The sequence below is a fragment of the Oncorhynchus kisutch genome, linkage group LG7 (genome assembly GCF_002021735.2).
Source record: "Oncorhynchus kisutch isolate 150728-3 linkage group LG7, Okis_V2, whole genome shotgun sequence".
Classification (NCBI taxonomy): domain Eukaryota; kingdom Metazoa; phylum Chordata; class Actinopteri; order Salmoniformes; family Salmonidae; genus Oncorhynchus; species Oncorhynchus kisutch.
Genome location: NC_034180.2, coordinates 29,695,571 through 29,719,118, shown reverse-complemented (window position 1 = coordinate 29,719,118; position 23,548 = coordinate 29,695,571). Strand labels below are relative to the sequence as shown.

At 43.5% G+C, this 23,548-nt stretch overlaps 2 protein-coding genes across 4 annotated transcripts in view; both read right to left on the bottom strand.

Moving 5' to 3' along the window:
- Positions 1 to 6,948: 6,948 nt before the first annotated feature.
- Positions 6,949 to 13,631, bottom strand: LOC109894421 (cell division cycle-associated protein 4-like). 2 transcript variants are annotated; one of them, XM_020487889.2, is made up of 3 exons: positions 13,453 to 13,628; positions 10,122 to 10,258; positions 6,949 to 9,804 (listed from the first exon to the last, which is right to left on the bottom strand). In XM_020487889.2, the coding sequence occupies exon 3, from the start codon at positions 9,793 to 9,795 to the stop codon at positions 8,896 to 8,898; it is 900 nt and encodes a 299-aa protein (XP_020343478.1). In that variant the 5' UTR covers positions 9,796 to 9,804; positions 10,122 to 10,258; positions 13,453 to 13,628; the 3' UTR covers positions 6,949 to 8,895. The 2 variants fall into 2 exon arrangements, with proteins under 2 accessions (XP_020343478.1, XP_020343477.1); XM_020487888.2 differs by lacking the exon at positions 10,122 to 10,258 and having other exon boundaries at positions 13,453 to 13,631.
- Positions 13,632 to 14,254: 623 nt separating this feature from the next.
- The window catches only part of LOC109893726 (1-phosphatidylinositol 4,5-bisphosphate phosphodiesterase beta-1), a 28,282-nt gene continuing 18,988 nt past the window's right edge, over positions 14,255 to 23,548 (bottom strand). Inside the window, exons 27-32 of one of the 2 annotated variants that reach the window (XM_031828853.1) lie at positions 23,238 to 23,397; positions 23,098 to 23,174; positions 22,889 to 22,978; positions 22,670 to 22,727; positions 22,426 to 22,512; positions 14,255 to 16,450 (exon numbers count right to left, since the gene is read on the bottom strand). In XM_031828853.1, the coding sequence (XP_031684713.1) occupies positions 16,277 to 16,450; positions 22,426 to 22,512; positions 22,670 to 22,727; positions 22,889 to 22,978; positions 23,098 to 23,174; positions 23,238 to 23,397 (646 nt within the window). In that variant the 3' untranslated portion in view covers positions 14,255 to 16,276. Of the gene's footprint in view, positions 16,451 to 22,425; positions 22,513 to 22,669; positions 22,728 to 22,888; positions 22,979 to 23,097; positions 23,175 to 23,237; positions 23,398 to 23,548 lie in introns of those variants that run through there. The other variant, XR_004210605.1, reaches the window with a different exon arrangement.

The following is a 23,548-nucleotide window of genomic DNA, read 5'->3' as shown; positions in this document are numbered from 1 at the left end:
CAGGCAAACGACAGGTCTTGGGCAGGCAGAGGTCGGTAGTCCAAGGCAGAGTCCGTAAGATACAGAGTGGCAGACAGGGTCAGGGCAGGCAGAGGTCGGTAGTCCAAGGCAGAGTCCGTAAGATACAGAGTGGCAGACAGGGTCAGGGCAGACAGAGGTCAGTAATCCAGGGCAGGCGGAGGGCAGGCAGAATGATCAAAACCAGCATAACTAGAAAACGGGCTCAAGAAAACAGGAGTACGAAATACACACTGGTAGGCTTGACAAGACAAGACGAACTGGCAACAGGGAAACAGAGAACACAGATATAAATGCACAGGGGATAATGGGGAATATGGGCGACACCTGGAGGAGGGTGGAGACAAGTACAAAGACAGGTGACAGATCAGGGTGTGACAGACTTTACAAGTACAGTGCTGATCAAGAGAAGTAGAATTGGAATAATTAGATTAAATGCAAAGATAATGTACAATTTCAAGAAGAGGTATTATATAACAAGACAAGCTCTACAAGTAGTGCATATTTTTCTTGCATTCTACTAACTGCCTCACAAAGGGAATATTCTGTTCACAGTAGATACACAAGTCTCCGTCACCTGAATAAAACCATTGTAGTATGACAAAAATACTATCCACATTGTAAAAAATATATATTGTCATTTACAATTCTTAACCGGACGAAGCCAGGTTATCCTGATGATGTTCAGATCCTTAACAAGCAGGTCATGACCCCTGATGTGACCCCCATGAATCACGAGCTGACCAGGATCTCCATAATGTGGTCCAGATCATTGAGGTCGGTCAGACACGGCTGTAATGTGCTGACCGAGATAACTGGAGCACATCTTTAGTCCCTCGTTCCCCCAGGAGGCCATTCCACTGGCCCATCAGGACAGGTAGCCGGCCCAGGCAGAGGGGAGATCAGAGGAGTAATACATGCAGGTGTCCTTGTCCTCAAAGATGCCATCCTGGGAAAGGTCCGTGGGGCAGCACAGGGAGTTTGGTGTTTGGCTCTTAGAAGAGCAAAGGGGTGCCAAGGGGCTTTGGATCTGGGGTGTCCAGAAGAGCTGTCCTGAGAGGGAGATGTAGGCAATATGGTGCGGCGAGGAGACACCCAGGCCGTTTCCTTCAGCACACCCTGGGTAGGTGAGTGGTCCGTCCTCCTCCCAAATACTGTCACAGAGCAGGGAATCATGGTGGACATCATTAAAAGGCAGAGAGGCCAGGTATGTGGGCAGGTGCATCAGGGGAGAGTGACTGGGTGACTGGGACTACCTACAGACTACCTGGCCTTCCCTCTGCATGTCCTGTTGAATCTGCCTCAAGGTATTCACCAGCAGCACTGAGTGGTGCAGGCTGAGTTCCACTCCTGTTTAACTGCACTGTGGCTTGTCCAGGCACAGGCTGAGCACTAGCTGGCACTGCTGCAGGTGAGGCAGGTAAGAAGACCCACCCTGAACCTGGACCTCAGCCTTCTCTGGCCCATAGACCGTAAGCCCATCTGCCTCATTACAGCTCTGCATCCACTTCACGCCACAACCCAACATGAATCTAGACAGGAAGGATATCTATCACTTTCATTGATCAACATTTAAGTATGAAATGTACATCTATACATAATTTGAGTCCTGTCTTCATACAGTTTTAAATATAGTTTGTGATAGAAGGCTCTTTATTGTTCAGTGAGTTGATATTAGCACTCGCTGTTTACAGTTATCTACTTAACCACTGTATTTATGGATTTGTTCATGTGTAAGAACTACTAAATATGAGCTTGAGTTTAGATTGAATGATGCATCTAGATTTTTTTTTTCATCATTTACAAAGACAATTTATTCAGTGTTGACACTACCCTGGTAAGCAAGTTAGGCCGCAAAAACTAATTTCACCAAGTCAAATGAATTTATTTTGTTAGAGGTTTCATGATGCTTGTATCGAAAGGAAAGAGATCATTTTAAGATTGGTCTATACATAAGTTGGGCTTCAATATGAGGTCCTAAACCTAGCATGAAAGTGCATCCTTGTAGCTGTGTCTTCGGATATGTTTAGCCAATGGCCATTGGGTAAGTTGAGCCAATGGCAAGTTGAGCAAATTGAAGTGTTTTCTTTCCAGGCGTAATGCAAAGCATTATTGCTCAGATATGAGGTAACAACAGTGCCTATGTTAAAAGTAAAAAATTACAAAGTGTTTGTTAGGTGTTAAACCTCTGTTAGAAGATGCTTACAATTATTAAAATACAAAAATGCGATTTTGATTGTGTTGAATTGTGTTTGGGAAGTAAAGATATGGTAGTGGGGCAGTGGTATTATTTAATTCAGTACAGAAATTTGTAGGCTGCTTAACCTGTTGCGCAGCTCAACTTACCCCGTAAGTTGTGCCAAGAGACCACTTTTTGTTGGACAACCTATGTTTTCAAAACTGAAACGTTTAAATGAATTCTGATTATTTCCAAGAATACACAACATCCTGAAATATATGTAGATATCTTTGTTAGAAAGAATACTATACTTCCCTTGACAGAGTGATGCTGAATGTAAAAACAATGGCTCAACTTACCCCACTCTCCCCTAGGCTACTGGACCTGTATTATGGAGCTACTGCATTTGATAGCACGGTGCACTTAATCGAACTCCCTCAATATTATAATCGTCAGTGGGCGGTCTTAACCACTCACAGGGCTGGGAAATGTGCAACACATTCTCTAAGGTTGGAACTTTTTACATACGTTGAAATACACTGTATCTAGTCTACTATGTAGTGGTTCTCTGAGTGCAAACCAGACTTGTGCTACTGTTATAACGGTGGTTGGATCAGGAAGCAAGTTAAGACCCAGATGCAGAAACGTCGAATTGACAATGGTTTAATATTCCAACAAGGGCAGGCAATAAGACAAGTCAAGGCAGGAAGAGGTCAGTTAACCAGAGGTGGGGCAAAGGTACCTGACGGCAGGCAGGCTCAGAGCAGGCAGAGGTCAACAATCCAGAGGTGGGGCAAAGGTACAGGTTAGCAGGCAGGCCCAAGGTCAGGGGCAGGCAGAGTGGTCAGTTAAAAACCAGGAGGGTGAGAAAAAGAGAGACTGGAAAAAGCAGGAGCTGAGAACAAAAATGCTGGTTGACCTGACAAACTGGCAACAGAGATCACAGGTATAAATACACAGGGGATAATGGGGAAGATGGGCAACACCTGGAGGGGGTTGGCGACAATCACAAGGACAGGTGAAATAGATCAGGGTGTGACAGGTTGTAACAACCATCCAAACACGGTTACTGAAAGTATTCACACCCCTTGACTTGTTCCACATTTTGTTGTGTTACAACCTGAATTAAAAATGTATTACAATTAGATTTTGTTTCACTGGCTTAAACAGAATACCCCATAATGTCAACGTGAAATTTTAGTTTTTAGTATTCAACACCTTTGTTACGGCGATCCTAAATAATTACAGGAGTAGAAATTTGCTTAACAAGTCACATAAATTGCATGCACTCACTATTGTGTGCAATAATAGTGGTGAACATGATTTTTGAATGACTACCGTGTTACTGTCCCACACATTCTGTAAGGTCCCTCAGTCGAGAAGTGAAATTCAAGCACAGATTCAACCACAAAGACCAGGGACATTTTACAATGCCTCGCAAAGAAGGGCACCTATTGGTGGATAAGTTTTAAAAAATGACACTGAATATCCGTTTGAGCATGGTGAAGTTATCAATTACATTTTGGATGGTGTATCAATACACCCAGTCACACCACAGAAACAGATGTCCTTCCTAACTCAATTGCTGGAGAGGAAGGAAATCGCTTAGGGATTTCACTATGAGACCAATGGTGATTTTAAAATAGTTACCTGGCTGTGATAGGAGAAAACTGGATCAACATTGTAGTTCCTCCGCAATACTAACCTAAATGACAGAATGAAAAGAAAGAAGCTTGTACAGAATAAAAAATATTCAAAAACATGCATCCTGTTTGCAATAAGGCACTATAGTAATACTACAAAAAATGTGGCAAAGAAATTAACATTTTGTCCTGAATACAAAGCGTTACGTTTGGGGAACATCCAACATAACAAATCACTGAGTAGTACCACTTCATATTTTCACGCATGATGGTGGCTGCATCATGTTATGGGTATGCTTATAATCAGCAAGGACTAGGGAGTTATTAAAGTTGTTTTTTTTAAACATAATAGAGCTAAGCACAGACAAAATCCAAGAGGAAAAACTGGTTCAGTCTGCTTTCCAACAGACGCAGGCGGACAAATTCACCTTTCAGCAGGACAACAAGGTAAAACACAAGGCCAAATATACACTGGAGTTGCTTACCAAGATGACATTGAATGTTCCTGAGTGGTCTGGTTACAGTTGTGACTTAAATCGTCTTGAATATCTATGGCAAAACTTGAAAATGTCTGTCTAGCAATTATCAACCAACTTGACAGAGCTTGAAGAATAATGGGCAAATATTGTACAATCCAGGTATGCAAAGCTCTTAAGAGACTTATCCAAAAACACTCACAGCTGCCAAAGTTAATTCTAACATGTATTGACTCGGGGATTGAATACTTAACGAATCAAGATATATTAGTGTTCTATTTTTCATAAAAAATTTAAATAAATCATCAATTTTCTTACATTTTGACATTTAAAAAAAACTTGATTTAACTAGGCATGTTAGTTAAGAACAAATTCTTATTTTCAATGATGGCCTAGGAACAGTGGGTTAACTGCCTTGTTCAGGGGCAGAATGAGAGATTTTTACCTTGTCAGCTCGGGGATTCGATCTTGCAAACTTTCGGTTACTTGTCCAACACATTAACCAGTAGGCTACCTGCCACCCCAATTACAGAGTATTGTGTGTGGATCGTTGACAAAAAAAAAGGACAATTAAATACATTTTTCTCCCACTTGAACATAACAAAATGTGTAAAAGTCAAGGGGTGGAAATACTTTCTGAAGGCACTCATACAATGTAACATAAATGTTGCTTATGAGCAAATAACTATTGTGGTCGAAGGGACCATGAACAGCCATGTAAGGACAAAGGCCTATTGTAATTGTGAAGGTGAAATGTACATGATAACCTTGAAGGAGAGGAATTAATAGGAACATACTTCAATGTGTTTTTGTATATTTCAATATGATTTAGTCATTTCAATGACTTTTTGTAAGAATATGCCATCAATAACTAAAATCTAAGGAGGACCCAGTGTTGATATTTTTATCGTCATTAATTTACTGTAGAAATTATGTAGTTTCACATAATTTGTAAAGAAGTGTAATGTTGTTCTCATGGAAAATAATTTCTTGAGCACTACAGATACGGTGCATTCACAAAGTATTCAGACCCCTTCCCTTTTTCCACAATTTATTATGTTACAGCCTTATTCTAAAATTGATTGAATAAAATAAAAACACCATGACACAGCAAAAACAGGTTTAGACATTTCAAAAAACAGAAATACCACATTTACATAAGTATTCAGAACCTTTGCTATGAGACTCAAAATTGAGCTCAGGTGCATCTGTTTCCATTGATCATCCTTGAGATGTTTCTACAGCTTGATTAAAGTCCACCTGTGGTAAATTCAATTCATTGGACATGATTGGAAAGGCACACACCTGTCTATATAAGGTCCCACAGTTGACAGTGCATGTCAGAGCAAAAACAAAGCCAGGTCGAAGGAATTGTCTGTAGAGCTCCGAGACAGGATAGTGTCGAGGCACAAATCTGGGGAAGGGTACCAAATAATGTCTGCAGCAATGAAGGTCCCCAAGAACACAGTGGCCTCCATCATTCTTAAATGGAAGAAGTTTGTAACTACCAAGACATCGGGGGAGAAAGGCCTTGGTCAGGGAGGGCAACAAGAACCCGATGGTCACTGACAGGGCTCCAGAGTTCCTCTGTGGAGATGGGAGATCCTTCCAGAAGGACAACCATCTCCGCTGCAATCCACCAATCAGGCCTTTATGGTAGTGGCCAGACGAAAGCCACTCCTCAGTTAAAGGCACGACAGCCCGCTTTGAGTTTGTTAATAGGCAACTAAAGGACTCAGACCATGAGAAACAAGATTCTCTGGTCTGATGAAACCAATTTAGAACTCTTTGGCCTAAAGGCCAAGTGTCATGTCTGGAGGAAACCTGGCACCATCCCTAAGGTGAAGCATGGTGGTGGCAGCATCATGCTGTGGGGATGTTTTTAAGCAGCAGGGATTGGGATTTAGGGTAGATGAATAGAGGGAAAGATGAACGGAGCAGAGTAAAGAGAGATCCTTGATTATGATCTGCTCCAGAGCACTCTGGACCTGACTGGGGCGAAGGTTCCCCTTCCAACAGGGCAACAACCATAAGCACACAAACAAGACAACGCAGGAGTGGCTTCGGGACAAGTCTCTGAATGTCCTCAAGTGGCCCAGCCAGAGCCCAGACTTGAACCCGATCGAACATCTCTGGAGACCTGAAAATAGCTGTACAGCAACACTCCCCATCCAACCTGACAGTGCTTTAGAGGGTCTGCAGAGAAGAATGGGAGAAGCTCCCCAAATACAGGTGTGCCAAGCTTGTAGCGTCATACCCAACAAGACTCCAGGCTGTAATCGCTGCCAAATGTGCTTTAACAAAGTACAGAGTAAAGGTTCTGAATATTTATGTCAATGTGATATTTCCACAGTTTTTACAAACATTTCTAAAAACCTGTTTTTGCTTTGTCATTATGGGGTATTGTGTGTAGATTTAATCCATTTTAGAATAAGGCTGTAAGGTAACAAAATGTAGAAAAAGTCAAGGGGTCTGAAAGCACTGTCTGCCATAGAAATCAAGTGGTATTTGCATGTGAAAATATTATGGTGTGCATTTTCTCTATTGTATACATTTTGTTGTTTGTCCACTGATTGGTATACACATTGGACATCTTAGTGTCTTTCACCAACTTCACATCAAACACAATACCTTGAACTTAGTTTACCTTTAATAACCTCTATGGGATTGGTGTCCCCCCACGGGACGGTTGAGCTAACATAGGCTAATCACGTTAGCCTGAGGTTGTAAGTAACAAACAAAAAAATCCCAGGACATAGCTTTCTGCCCATATCAGATAGATTAACAAGAATTTTAGACATAACTACACCGTCCAATTTACAGTAGCTATTACAGTGAAAGAATACCATGCTATTGTTTGAGAGCGCACAATTATGAACTTGAAAATGTATCAATAAACCAATTAGGCACATTTGGGCTGTCTTGATACAACATTTTGAACATGTTCATTGGATCAGTCTAAAACTTTGCTCATACACTACTGCCTTCTAGTGGCCAAATTCTATATTGCGCATGTGCTGCAATAATACATTATGACCTTTCTCGTCCATTTCAAAGATGGTACAAAAAAATAAAAACGCATGTTATATTCTCCTACATTCATTTCATATTTCCACAAACTTCAAAGTGTTTCCTTTCAAATGGTATCAAGAAAATGCATATCCTTACTTCAGGTCCTGAGCTACAGGCAGTTAGATATGGGTATGTCATTTTAGGCAAAAATTGAAGAAAAAAAGGGTTGATCCTTAAACTAACAGATACATTTTATCTAGTTAAAAAATAAAATAAGTGACAATTAACTTTGCACCTTTTATTATAAAAAATATTTACAAAGATGCTACATTTTTTATTAATATAAAAATGCATATACTTTACAATTGTTGAAATTCTAGCTCCTGTTTGAAGCAGAGTGACATCATTCAGAGGAGTGTTGTGGTAGTAATGACCGGAGTAATACTGTCGGATTTAACTGATACGGTTTGCCTGAGTAATCTCTTAATCATGATAAGACATTTTGAAAAATCTTTAGAATGGCAGTTGCTTGTACATCCCCAAAAAATGGAAAAATAAAAAAACTATTGACATTCCTATGGATGAATTCTGTACAAAATATCATTTCACAAATGAACTGCATAGTGAATAGTAAACCCAGGCCCATAGTTATTTTTGAGAAGAAAAAAAAAAAGTGGGGGGGGGGGGGGTTGGGTAGACCCTTGTGATATATAAAATATATCACATGGGTCTACACGATTCAGTTAAAAGCAACTTTGCATGTTTGTGTCTATTTAATAAATTAAATAAATTAAAAAGTAATAACTTAATGGGTCAACCCATTATTCTCAATTTGTAATAACACAAATATCAGAAAATATGGCTTCTTAATGCTGATATCAAGCAAGAGTTTCTGTTAATACTTGAACAAATCTAGTCTAGGTTGTAAGAGATGGATTCAAATCAAGCGGGGGAAGAAAAAAAATGTGCCTGAAAAAGCAGGACGGTCCCTGTCTTGAGACTTGATTCCAAACCATAGGAAGACTGGTCGAATCAGGCTACATTAACATTTCAAAATCTCTGTCAGATTAAAAATAGGAGGGGGGGGGGGGGGGGGGGTTAGATGTAGTCATACTGGTACATTTCCCAAACTGTATGTTGCAAAAAATATATTTCAATATACATATATACGTACAATATACATCTATTTCACTAATATTTGTTTTAGTCTTTAGGAAAATATACATTGCTTCAAAGGTTTGGATGTTCCGGTCTCTATTCTTGTGTAGTGTAATGACATTGTTCTTCAGTCCATACATAACAATAAATTAAAACAAAACTGGAAAAATAGATTGTATGATAAAAGGAAACATAGAAAAGTATGTAAATAAGAAAAATCATAATGGTATATGCTGTAATCTCTGCCCACTAACAGATGCACACCTGCATGTGGTAACACTGAATAAGTTATTGATTTCATAAACCCTCAACGTCTGAATGTATAATAATAACACGATATCCATGTACGCACCATGTGCATTGTCTGTAAAGAGTCTCCAAGTCTGTAAGAATGGGAATGTGTTGTTTCTCAGGAGCCCACTATGATCTCCATGATGTGGTCCAGTTCATTGAGGTCTGATCGGCAGCTGGTGCTAGAGCTGAGGGGTGAGGGCCCATGGGAGGACAGGCTCTCCAGGAGGTCGTAGGGCCCCATCTTAGGCGCACTCTGCATGCCTGTCAGCACCGTGTCAAGGTCGTAGTAGGACGCATCCACATCTGAAAACAGTTCCTCCAGGGCAGGGTCAGGGCTGGGCGCAGGGTTTTTGATCTCAAACGTGCCAAAGACCTGCTCTGCTGTCCTGGAGTCCTCCACAAGCCTGTCACTGTCTCCCTCCTCCGAACCAGACCCACACTCCTCACTGTCCTCATCTTCCTCCTCATCTTCACCATTTTCCTCTTCCCAACAGGGGTCCATGCCAAAGGTGCCTGGCAGGTAGGAGGTTGGGGCTTGGGGGGAAACCGTGGACATGGTCACCCCCCCCTCGCCCTCCACTACCACCTCCTCCTCTGCAGGGCAACCCTCTGACCCCACCGCTGGGAAGGGCTTGAGTACCTGCTCCCCCTGGGTTGCCTCGGTCTGCCGACAAAGCACCTCGGTGGCCACCAGGCGGTCTGCAGAGCACTGGGCAGCAGCGTTGGCAGCACTCAGGGCCTGGGTCATGATCTGCCAGGTGCCGTCCTGGGTCATCTCCTCCTGAATCTGCCTCACCGTGTTGGCAATCAGCACTGAACGGCACAGGTTGGGCTCCACCAGCATGTGGCACAGCTGCAGCTTGATTAGGGACATGTCCAGCAAGGACTGTCGCTGCAGGCTGTAAGATGACAGCATCCTTACGGCCACCGAACTCGGCTGGTTTACATCCTCACCGCCTGCCGCAGGTTCATCCCCGGAGTCAGAAAACTTGCGCTTCGTGCCCTTCGGGAACATTTTGGCTCTCTGGGGTGAGGGGAGACGGAGAGTGTTATTGATGAAAAATCTGTCACAAAAACGTTACCATTCTGACACAAACACACATGGTATCATGAAAGACTGTTGTTTTGCAAAATTTTACTTAGCAAAAGTACATTCTAAAAATGAATGAACTTATGTGTGGTGTTATGTTTGAAGTGTGTGGCATAAGGACAAACTATTAAGGTGATAAGCTAAATTTCAATTGGTAAGAGAATTCTGTGATGAAGAATCTCTAGGTTAGCTAAATATTCATGTAGTGGCCTACAGTATAAATGGCTTGTTTTTCTGAAAGTTTGCTATACCTTTCCTGTTGAGAGGCACAGGCATTAGCATAGCAGCTTGGTCCCGGCTGCAGCGCTTCAGTACTTTTGTACAAGCAACAAGCAGCTTTTGTTCTGCACCCTTTCTGCCCATTTTAGGCCAGTCTGAAGCAAGGCTCCTGCTGGGCGGAACAACCACACTTTTAACAGACCCACTGAACCACCGAAAATACAGCATGTTACCAACCACCTGCCATCACTGCGGTCAAAGTCAGGACAGGTCAGATTTTTCTCAAAAAAACACAATCAGCTCATGTACACACACCATCCCACCCCACTGCCACCTGTCGTCAGACATCTCCTAATTATGGGCAAAAGTGAGTTAACAACTTCACTCCGGTAGTACAAAAGAGAACAGGACACATACTGGGTAAGAAAAGTCAAATGAAACCACACAGGTTTAATGTGATATTGTGTTTGAGATATGCACACACCATGCTCCAAAAACTAGAACTGCTAGAATGTCATTACAGGGAAAGGAGGAAAAGTTAACATTAACCTTCCCGATGCTGTATCTCTGCCTGAATGAGAAGATATCAGAAGACTTGCCTCAAAACAACAGGGTCGGCTGCTGGCTCCAAGGGACAAACAAGCCGGGGAGAGCAGAGTAGGGAGAGAACACAGGACATGAGCCTGGTGTGACTACATTTCCCATAAGACTAAAACAAAGGAACTCCTGTAAGGGTATGCGTCCCCTCAGAGAGCTCTGGGTAGGGCATTGATTGGCGTTACTACTCTGCTACATGGATCAACCATCCACGAAGCAACAAAGGATATAAAAACAGGAGGTAAGTATGCAATAAAGAAAACTAAAACAGACAAGAGACAGTTTCAAAACAACAAACATTTGTAGTCAATATACTGATCAAAAAATATAAACGCAACATGCAAAAAAGATTCTGAGTTACAGTTCATATAATGAAATCAGTCAATAGAAAAAAATGAATTTGTCCCCAATCTATGGATTTCACATGACTGGACAGGGGTGCATCCTGGCAGCCAATCAGAATGAGTTTCCCCCCAAAAAGGGCTTTATTACAGAAACTATCCTGTTTTATCAGCTGTCCGAGTGGCTGGTCTCAGACGATCCCGCAGCCGGATGTGGAGGTCCTGGGCTGGCGTGGTTACACATGGTCTGCGGTTGGGCATACTGCCAAATTCTCTACAACAACATTGAGGCGGCTTATGGTAGAGAAATTAACATTACATTCTCTGGCAACAGCTCTGGTGGACATGACTGCATTCAGAATGCCAATTGCACGCTCCCTCAAAAATCTGAGACATCTGTGGCATTGTGTTGTGTGACAAAACTGCACATTTTAGAGTGGCCTTTTATTGTCCCCAGCACAAGGTGCACCTGTGTAATGACCATGCTGTTTAATCAGCTTATTGATACTCCACACCTGTCAGGAGAAATAACAGGGATGTAAAGAAATGCATGCACAAAATTGGAGATAAATAAGCTTTTTGTGCATAAGGAACATGTCTGGGATCTTTTATTTCAGCTCATGAAAACTGGGACAAACACTTTACATGTTGCGTTTATATTTTTTGTTCAGTATAGTTTATTTTAACACTATACTTGCTGATAGCAAAAAAGCACACAGTTGATAATAGCAACTTATGCAGCGTTCCTAATTAGCAATGTATTGTATCTATTCTAGAGCTGTAGGGGTACACTGTGGACATCACAGGGGCACAATCAATCAGTCTGGCCAGGGGAGAACATTTAGCTTCGGTCCTACCCTAGTGGACATCTTACCACTGGAGCAACAAATGCTATCACAAGGTGACACTTGCATTTACTGTATATTTTTACCATTGGAAGTAACCAGGAGAGTGCTTTGACTGTGTTAATGAACCTAACTTGAATGCAGACTTTATCCATAAATAAACTATGATGAAATACTCTGTCACACAATTGGACTGGTGCACTTACTGAAAAGTAAGATTATTTTAACTGCAACAACTGAACACTGCAAAGGGACCTGCATCAGACCACAGATAAAATGTATGAACAGTAGGTTTTTGACACAAACCTCTGAAGTACAAGAAAACATGCAAACGTTTGTGTGTTCCAAGTTGCTAGAACCCAAATGGTATTTACATAGCTGCAAATGTTCTAGTCCAATTCATGAGGGGAGTTGCCAGGTACCCTATTAAAAATAAAAAAAATGTGAGGCAGACATATGAATGTACTCTCTCTGTTTTTTGTTGTTTTTTTACCTTAGTGAAGCCTGTCAAAAACAAAGGATGAATTCTAACTAAGAAGCAAAATACTACACAAGTAACAACACTGTGTTCATGTTAATTCACCAATCCCCACAAACAACGGGTTTCTACTAAGGAAGTCTAGCTGATTGGATATCTGAAAACAAGGAAAAAGAGGTGCAATCATTATGATGTGACAAGAATGAGTTACTGGTGCGAGGATGGGGCCTTATTGCTCCTTATAAAACACTGCAAACCTAAAAAGGACTGTTCAATACAAATCTGTTAGGCCGATATCCATGGAAAAAAGGATCAAATAGGTTAATGTGGCTATAAAAACAAAACATAGGTCAAGACAACATACAACACTTCAAGGTTGTCCGTTGCTGATTACTCCAATCAATTAGTCTGTCAGTGCCACATGTAAGGAGGGAACCTCACCCTGTGCTCGTTGCAAGTACCCTGTGTTATGTCTCAGTTTACACCACTAAACTTCAAAGAGCAACAGCTCCACCAGAGATCCTCCTCCTCGTCTATGGCTCCACCTAGGAATTGGCTCCCCTCCCCCACAGTACTGACGTCGATATTTCCACGGCCGCTTATGGTTATTTGAATGGAGAAATTATCTGACTACCCAACAGTGCGAGGGTGCATCCTGCAATTCATAATAGGTTAATAAAAAAATAGATGTACAAAATTAAATCAGATATTTACATTGCACCCATTGCAATCGCTAGTGGCCTTCTCTGGTAGTTGCACCGCATGCTTTGTCTAGTTCGAGCAAAAGGGAAGCTGGGGCGACAATGGAGATGAGGCCATTTTGAAATAACTAGCTAGCTAGCCAATTCCTACTCATCGAGATAAAATGGGGATACATTATGACACCGTTTTCAAATTACAAAACTTCATTTTTTCCAACTACATAATTTCGTACCCTTCTCAAACTGGAGTGTATATTTCTGCTTTACAAAATGGTTTAACTACCTAGCTAAATGTGTAGCTAACATAGCTAGCCCCCCCGCCTCACCAGACTAACATTTGATAAGAGTTTCAGGAATAAATATTTCGTATCAATCCTGACAAATAAATACATTCAACGTACCGTCGTTTATTTTACTTTATCCCTGTGTTGGTCATAAGATCCTCTGTAGGATGCGGAGATCAGGCTGAGATGAGATCATAAATGCCACGGCTTCAAAACTACCTCGTCTTCACTGCTGCTTGCTACGGCCAGGGAGCAGGGAGGGTGGCGGAATGGGGGGAAGGATGAAGGGGGCGGGCTCCATGCATCTTGATCGACATGCTGTCACTTGAATTAGAGCACCAGAACAAAAGGTATACTCTCAAAAGGCACAAAAACAACAACAACGCAACATGTAAATCAAAGCTCACGTGCGTTTCTTAAAAACTGCACAGACTGTAATCACTGCGGACCTCAGTACATATGGGAGGAAATTGTAAATTCACAGAAGAAAAAAATCCCACTGTGAAAAATGGTCAACATTAAATGCAATACAACTATGACGAGTTATACAGAATGTAATGACATTGAGATTTTTATTTTATTTTAATGTATTTTATTGTTCAAAATGTCCAAGGCTGTGGTTTACCAAGGAATCATAAAAAAATCGTTGTTTTTTTCAAATTACTCTGAGTTTGCAGTTAGTGGATGTGCCTGTCCAAAAACTCAGTGGTGGCACCATACGGTGGCACAACACTGTTATTGCCAATATTGACGGATTTGTCAAGCGTCTATCCAGCCGGAAGAGCTGTCGATTTTATATGGTTTTGTATGGCTGTTAAAATAAACTTATGTCAGTGTTTTCAATATAAAAAATGTGCATTTGTGGGTACAAGTTAGATTGTGTGAATGTATGCTTTTAACAAAAGAAAATACACACATCTCATTTCAGAATAAATATTTTAGTCATAAATGTGGTTCAAGTAATCACAAAAACAAGGGGCAAATCATTACTGAGAGCTAAGGCTCTATACAAGTGAGAACTTTTAAAGTTAAACATATCAACAAATAATTCTTACTAGTAACATACTTACTAGTAACACCCAACATATTTTACTTATCTTATCATTATTGAATATAGTACCACAATCAAACAAATGCAACTATATACAAATACACCCAATACAATTATATACATCAGAAATATTAATATAATTACCTGAAACCTGTATTCAAAAAGAGACTTAAACCCAGTTTGTAATTCCATAACATGTTGAGAAATGTAGGTGTTCATAGGGATTCATGTCATTTTATTCATCCAGACTTAATACAACTTCATTTTTTGTAATTACTACGGTATACTAGGCCTATAGTTGTTTTATCAAAACATACATCCAACCCCAGAAAAATAGTCAAACATATTTTATGATGCTTAAAGTGCAATATTTAAAATATGGGGTTTCACAAATTCTGGGCAAAGCACATACACAGGACAAATGCCCTCGCCTTAACCCAGGCACACAGTCCCCTAACATTAACAGTATTCAAGATAATGTCATAAAAGTAAAACAAATACAAATAAATAACCAAACAAAAACATACTTAGCCTGTTGCAACACATTGTTGGTCCCCTGTGAAACCGCTTCTTCAATATTTGTTGGATCTGACATTTTATTTGGTTATTTTACACTACATCAGGAGTAAGACATGAGTTAGGGGTGGAAATGGTTTGGGATATAATTGTATTAAATATAATTTAACATAAACTAAAATTAAACTAAGTCATTAATTATGATTGAACCAGTACATCCTTGTTAATAACCATATAATAGTACATTTGAAAACATTCAATAAAAATACTGCATAAAGTCATGCATCCCTGAAACTGTAAGGAACCACAACAATCAACAGCTTATTATTTTTAATGTCATTAGCAAAATTTCTGTATATAAAACTCTCTAAAAGCATTAATATCAAGTAGAAAACAATTAAACAAACCTTTTCAGCAGCAACGTCTTTCAAGAGAAAAGCACAGACAGCCAGGAGTTTTGCAAAGAGAAGCAAATAGTCTACATTTCAGTGCAAATAGAAATTCAGCAAAAAGCCTCTCCCTTGTCCACTGACTACCACAACCCCATGACCAGATAAGAATCACATGCAGTCAGAACAACAGGACCATGTCTGAGGTCAAGATGTGGTCAGTAGAATAATAACGTGCTTTGCTTGGCCTCATGCAACACACTCTGCTCGGCCACTAGGCCTACTTATGAGTCCTCTAAGGCAGGAGAGCACAATGTAGCAGTGTTAGTATATTGTATATCAAATCTCAACTATCAAAAAGTTATGATTAATATACCGCAGATAACATGACAATACACATTGTCCCGACTACCTGTAGAGTGCATCACTAAACCAGCATTCATTAAGAAGAAAAGCTCTCTCTCTCTCTGGCAGAACCTCAATTGGTTTTGCTTGACTCCTCATGTCCTCTCCTCCATCCACTGCTTGCCTGCTTTTGAAAAAGATCAAAGGTAATCGAGGAGCAGAGGCGAGGAGAGGAAATGTGGAAACAAATCCACTTGTATGAAATGAGACTCTCCTTCTCCACTTTCGCATTATCAGGCAAATTATATTTACAGGGGTGGAATCCCAAAATAAATGTGATAAAAACAAAATGTAGCTTGTTGTGCAACACATTTTATAGATAAAATATGTTAATGTTTTTCTCCTTTGAGAAAACAACAGCTGATTCAAAGGGGGTGTGGCACATTTTTAAACACTTCTGCGCTAGCCGTCAGGAGGATACTCTTGTGCATCCTCTGCCAAAGTAGGTAATTGAGGAGGTGAGCATACTTCTCCGTGCGCCTGCTAACGAATTGACACTCTCCTCGACCATGCAACCACTCATTGTTTTCCTGGTTACAGAGTAGGAGTATGAAAAGGATGGACTTTTTCCCATTCTCTCTCACTCCCTTCGGTCCTCATCTAGTTCCTCCTCAGAGAGCGTGTCATGAGGGGTGGAGGGGCGGGGCACGACATGACCTTTTACCCCTCCTTTTCTGTTCTGCAAGAAGTCCTGGATCTCTCCCGGCAACAGGCGGAACTTCTCCTGGTACTCCGCCTCCACCGCACCCTGCAGCTGGGGTCAGAGGTCAGGGGTTAGAGTTAGGTGTTTGAGGTTTATGGTAATCCAAGGTGGCGCAGCAGTAAGACGTGTTTATTTTCGTCCCATGTAAATATTGTCTTTTGCGGGGGTTTTTGTATACATTTCAATCTCTTTTTTCAATTTTCGAAATAAATATACATTCCTGCAACCCGCCTCACCCAATGTGGTACGGTTCAGCTATTTTTTTTATAGACATTATAACTGGAACCTCCATCATTAGTTAGTCAGCTAATTAGCTACTAGCTATTTAGTCATTGTTAGCCTCTGCTAGCGGTCTTTACCTTTAGCTCGGACTCCTGCAGCTTTAGTCTGGATAGCCCGGATAATACCTGCCAGTCTGCACAGCACGAAACCAGCCCTGAGCATATCGTTACTGCTTTTTTCCACTACATCACCGGATTCCTGCCGCAAGCTCTGGACCATTACAATGGATCTTCGCAGCTAGCTAGTGGCTACTGAGGAGCTATTGTGGCTAACGCCCTTGTCCAGAAGCATGCACCATTTAGCCCTGAGCTAAGCCCATCACCCGGCTAGTAAACAAAGTACACCAACTACAACACTTCTCTTGCCAATTGGTCTGGACTCGTTGTCGACACGGAGCCCCGCCGATCCATCACTACTGGTCTGCTTGTCTGCTGACATAACTCGGCCGATGTGCTCTCAACCGGCCTCTGCGTCGTGGATGTTTGGTGATGATCCATCTGCTAGCCCCGGCCTGCTAGCTCCCTGAACACCTTGTCTCCCACTCGCTCAACGTGGTAATCAACTACCGAACAGTTCCCTGTTTCATCTCGTGCTGCTCATTGGACCCTATGATCACTCGGCTATACAGCCAATGCCTGCTGGACTGTCCATTAACACGGTACTTCATTTTGTTTATCTGTCTGCCCCAGCCTCAAACTCAGGCCCTGTGTGTAGCTAACTGACCCTCTCTGCCCATTCATCGCTATATACCCGTTGTTGTTGTCCTAGCTGTTTACCCGTTGTTGTCTCACCCGTTGTTGTCTTAGCTCTCCCACTCAACACCTGTGATTGCTTATGCCTTTCTCTAATGTCAATATGCCTTGTATACTGTTGTTTAAGGCAGCTCTCATTGTTTTATTTTACTGTGGAGCCCCTAGTCCTGCTCAACATGCCTTAGATAGCTCCTTTGTCCCACCCCCCACACATGCGGAGACTGCACCCAGCTTAACTGGTGCCTCCAGAGATGTAACCTCTCTCATCGACACTCAATGCCTAGGTTTACCCCCACTGTACTCATGCCCTACCTTACCCTTGTCTATACACTATGCCCTGAATCTATCCTACCACGCCCAGAAATCTGCTCCTTTTATTCTCTGTTCCCAACGCACTAGACGACCAGTTCTTATAGCCTTTAGCCATACCCTCATCCTACTCCTCCTCTGTTCCTGTAGAGGTTAACTCAGGCCCTGTGTGTCCCCAGGCGCTCTCATTTGTTGACTTCTGCAAACGTAAAAGCCTTGGGTTCATGCATGTTAACATCAGAAGCCTCCTCCCTAAATTTGCTTTATTCACTGCTTTAGCACACTCCGCCAACCCTGATGTGCTAGCCATGTCTGAATCCTGGCTTAGGAAGGCCACTAAAAACTCTGAAATTTCCATCCCCAATTACAATATTTTCCATCAAGACAGAACTGCTAAAGGTGGCGGAATTGCAATCTACTGTAGAGATAGCCTGCAGAGTTCTGTCATACTATCCAGGTCTATACCCAAACAGTTCGAGCTTCTACTTTTAAAGATCCATATCTCCTGAAATAAGTCCCTCACTGTTGTCGCCTGTTATAGAACCCCCTCAGCTCCTAGCTGTGCCCTGGACACCATATGTGAATTGATTTCCCCCCCTCTATCGTCAGAGTTCGTCCTGCTAGGTGACCTAAATTGGGATATGCTTAGCACCCCGGCCGTCCTACAATCTAAGCTAGATGCCCTCAATCTCACACAAATTATCAAGAAACCTACAAGGTACAACCCCAAATCCGTAAACATGGGCACCCTCTTAGATATCATCCTGACCAACTTTCCCTCTAAATACACCTCTGCTGTTTTCAACCAGGATCTCAGCGATCACAGCCTCATTACCTGCATCCGTTATGGGTCCGCGGTCAAACGACCACCCCTCATCACTGTCAAACACTCCTTAAAACACTTCAATGAGCAGGCCTTTCTAATCAACCTGGCCCGGGTATCCTGGAAGGATATTGACCTCATCCCGTCAGTAGAGGATGCCTGGTTGTTCTTTAAAAGTGCTTTCCTCACCATCTTAAATAAGCATGCCCCTTTCAAAAAATGTAGAACTAACTACAGATACAGCCCTTGGTTCACGCCAGACTTGACTGCCCTTGACCAGCACAAAAACACCCTGTGGCGGACTGCACTAGCTTTAAATAGTCCCTGCAATATGCAACTGTTCAGGGAAGTCAGGAACCAATACACACAGTCAGTTAGGAAAGCAAAGTCTAGCTTTTTCAAACAGAAATGTGCATCCTGCAGCATTAATTCCAAAAAGTTTTGGGACACAATAAAGTCCATGGAGAATACGAGCATCTCCTACCCAGCTGCCCACTGCACTGAGACTAGAAAACGTTGTCACCACTGATAAATCCACAATAATTGAGAATTTCAATAAGCATTTCTCTACGTCTGGCCACGCTTTCCATCTGGCTACCCCAACTCCGGCCAACAGCTCTGCACCCCCTGCAGCAACTGGCCCAAGCCTCCCCGCTTCTCCTTCACCCAAATCCAGACAGCTGATGTTCTGAAAGAGCTGCAAAATCTGGATCCCTACAAATCAGCTGGGCTCGACAATCTGGACCCTCTCTTCCTAAAATTATCCGCCGCAATTGTTGCAACCCCTATTACTCGTATCATCTGAGATTCCTAAAGTTTGGAAAGCGGCCGTGGTCATCCCCTTCTTCAAAGGGGGAGACACTCTGCTACAGACTTATATCCATCCTGCCCTGCCTTTCTAAAGTCTTCGAAAGCCAAGTGAACAAACAGATCACGACCATTTAGAATCCCACCGTAACTTCTCCGCTATGCAATCTGGTTTCCGAGCTGGTCACGGGTGCACCTCAGCCACGCTCAAGGTCCTAAACGATATCATAACCACCATCTATAAAAGACAGTACTGTGCAGCCGTCTTCATTGACCTGGCCAAGGCTTTCGACTCTGTCAATCACCGCATTCTTATCGGCAGACTCAACAGCCTTGGTTTCTCTAATGACTTCCTCGCCTGGTTCACTAACTACTTCTCAGATAGAGTTCAGTGTGTCAAATCGGAGGGCCTGTTGTCCGGACCTCTGGCAGTCCCTATGGGGGTGCCATAGGGTTCAATTCTTGGGCCGGCTCTTTTCTCTGTATATATCAATGATGTCGCTCTTGCTGCGGGTGATTCTTTGATCCACCTCTATGCAGACGACACCATTCTGTATACATCTGGCCCTTCTTTGGACACGAGCTTCAACGCCATACAACACTCCTTCCGTGGCCTCCAACTGCTCTTAAATGCTAGTAAAATGAAATGTATGCTCTTCAACCGATCGCTGCCCGCACCTGCCCACCCGACTAGCATCACTACTCTGGACGGTTCCGACTTAGAATATGTGGACAACTATAAATACCTAGGTATCTGGCTAGACTGTAAACTCTCCTTCCAGACTCACATTAAGCATCTCCAATCCAAAGTTAAATCTAGACTCAGCTTCCTATTTCACAACAAAGCCTCCTTCACTCATGCTGCTGAACATACCCTTGTAAAACTGACCATCCTACCGATCCTTGACTTTGGCGATGTAATTTACAAAATAGCCTCCAACACTCTAATCAGCAAATTGGATGCAGTCTATCACAGTGTCATCCGTTTTGTCACCAAAGCCCCATATACTACCCACCACTGTGACCTCTATGCTCTCGTTGGCTGGTCCTCGCTACATATTCGTCGCCAAACCCACTGGCTCCAGGTCATCTATAAATCTTTGCTAGGTAAAGCTCCGCCTTATCTCAGCTCACTGGTCACCATATCAACACCCACCCGTAGCACACGTTCCAGCAGGTATATCTCACTGGTCACCCCCAAAGCCAACACCTCTTTTGGCCGCCTTTCCTTTCAGTTCTCTGCTGCCAATGACTGGAACAAATTGCAAAAATCACTGAAGTTGGAGACTTCTATCTCCCTCACTAACTCTAAGCATCAGCTGTCAGAGCAGCTTACCAAGCACTGCAGCTGTACACAGCCCATCTGTAAATAGCCCATCCAACCAGCCAACTACCTACCTCATCCCTGTCACGTTCTGACCTTTATTTCCTTTGTTTTGTATTTATTTAGTATGGTCAGGGCGTGAGTTGGGTGGGCAGTCTATGTTTGTTTTTCTATAATTTGGGTATTTTCTATGTTTCGGCCTAGTATGGTTCTCAATCAGAGGCAGGTGTCACTAGTTGTCTCTGACTGAGAATCATACTTAGGTAGCCTGGGTTTCACTGTGTGTTTGTGGGTGATTGTTCCTGTCTCTGTGTTTTGCACCAGATAGGGCTGTTTTGAGTTTTCACATTTCTTGTTTTTGTTAGTTTGTTCATGTGAAGGGATTTATTAAAACATGAATCAAAACAACCACGCTGCGCTTTGGTCCGCCTCTCGTTCAGATGAAGAAATCCATGACAGAATCACCCACCCAACTCGGACCAAGCGGCGTGGTAAACAGCAGCGACGACAGCAGCAGCAGCAGCAACAACAGCGGCCAGCATCACAGGACTCCTGGACATGGGAGGAGATACTGAACGGAGAGGGACCCTGGGCACAGGCTGGGGAATATCGCCGCCCGAAAGCAGAGCTGGAGGCAGCGAAAGCTGAGCGGCGGCGATATGAGGAGGCAGCACGGCAGTGCGACAGGTACAATTTTTTTCAGGGGGGGCAGACGAGGTGTGGTACTAAGCCAGGTAGCAGACCTGAGCTCACTCCTCGTGCTTATTATAAGCAGCGCATTACTGGTCAGGCACCGTGTTATGCGGTTAAGCGCACGGTGTCGTCAGTGCGTGCCCATAGCCCGGTGCGCTATAGGGCAGCCCCCCGAAAGTGCCATGCGAGTGTGGGCATTGAGCCAGGGCGTAGGGTGCCTGCTCAGCGGGTCTGGTCGCCGGTACGCAGTTTTGGTCCAGGTTATCCTGCGCCGGCTCTGCGTGCTGTGTCTCCGGGGCGCTGGGAGGGTGCAGTGCTGTCCTCTGCCTGCGTTCCGCTCGTGCCGGGCAAATGTGGGAGTGGAGCCTAAGGGAGAGGTGCGTGTAGTAAGCACTAGATCTCCCGTGCTTACCCACAGCCCGGTTCAACCTGCGCCTGTCCGGCGCCGCTGCAAGAGCCTCCCGCCTGTCCGGCGCCGCTGCCGGAGCCTCCCGCCTGTCCGGCGCCGCTGCCGGAGCCTCCCGCCTGTCCGGCGCCACTGCCGGAGTCTCCCGCCTGTCCGTCGCCGCTGCCGGAGCCTCCCGCCTATCCGGCGCCGCTGCCGGAGCCTCCCGCCTGTCCGGCGGCGCTGCCGGAGCCTCCCGCCTGTCTGGCGCCGCTGCCGGAGCCCCTCTGCCCAGAGCTGTCCCTCTGTCCCGAGCAGCTGCCCCTCTGCCCCTCTGTCCAGTGGGGTCATTGAGAAGGGTGGCCATGGTGAGAAAGCCACGGAGGCGGACAATAAGGCGGACTAAGACAATGGTGAGGTGGGGTCCGCGTCCCGCGCCAGAGCCGCCACCGCGGACAGACACCCACCCAGACCCTCCCCTATAGGTCAAGGTTTTGTGGCGGCTCAAGTTTTTTTTTTTTATCTTGGCCAGGTCGCAGTTGTAAATGAGAACTTGTTCTCAACTGGCCTACCTGGTTAAATAAAGGTTAAATAAATAAATAAGGGCTACGGGGTTAAAGGTTAGAGATCGTGTGTTAGTTGGGCTGTCACCTTTGGTTTTTCATCCAGAATCTGCTGCTGGATGCCTTTGTGCTGCTCCACCAGTCTCTCTTGACGTTTTGACTGGGCGTCCTCCAGCTAGAGCAGAGAACAGAGAGGTTACCTTCAGTGATTGGACCACTCGATCCTGGAATCGCTATCACTTCTCAGGAAAATAACAGTACTTGACGTCACGCAGATGATTCACCAACAAGAGTCTTGAGTGATGTCTGTCCCCAAACCCTTTCATCCTCACCCTCTTGATGTTCTGTACCACTTCATTCACATATGATTTGTTGATCTCCAACTTCTCCCTGACAACAGAAGAAGAAATACAATCATACACATAGGCTGTATTTCTATCTCTCTGTCACACACACACACACACACACACACACACACACACACACACACACACACACACACACACACACACACACACACACACACACACACACACAGAGTTCCCTCTTACTCTTCAGCCAAGTGCTTCTCTTTCGTCATTGCTTCTTTGATTTTCTCTGTTCTCCTCTTTTCCATTTTCTTTTTCAGGTCTTTCTTTTCTCTACAACGGTGGAGCATCACAAATGAGATATTTTATAGAATTGTTTACAATTATATCTTTATAATACACTCACTTTACGTCTCTGTTAAACTGACGTCTCACAGTCATGTCAAACTCACTTGTCACAGATGTCTTTTAATTTCTTCATCTGGTTGTTCTGGCTTTCCTCAGTCACCGTAGTCAGTTTCTCCATCAGCTGCAATAGTGGTGAGTATTAGAATGTACAGTTATATAATGTATTAATGTGTGTGTGTGTTACCTGTTTGATATGTTCTCTTTTGAGGTATTTCTCGCTGTAGTATTGTTCCTGCCTCAGCTCCAGTAGCTGTTGCTGTTGTTGTTTTCTCAGCTCCCCCAGTTGGTCCTCTCCCTCCTCATCAAACTGCTTCAGTTCAGCCTCCCCTCCAGGCGTCAAACTTCTACAACACACACATGCACGCACACACATGCACGCGCGCACACACACACACACACACACACACACACACACACACACACACACACACACACACACACACACACACACACACACACACACACACACACACACACACACACACACACACACAC

What these genes read in the sequence shown, in the direction of transcription:
- LOC109894421 (XM_020487888.2), bottom strand. Translation starts at nt 9,795, where the DNA reads ATGTTCCCGAAGGGCACGAAGCGCAAGTTTTCTGACTCCGGGGATGAA.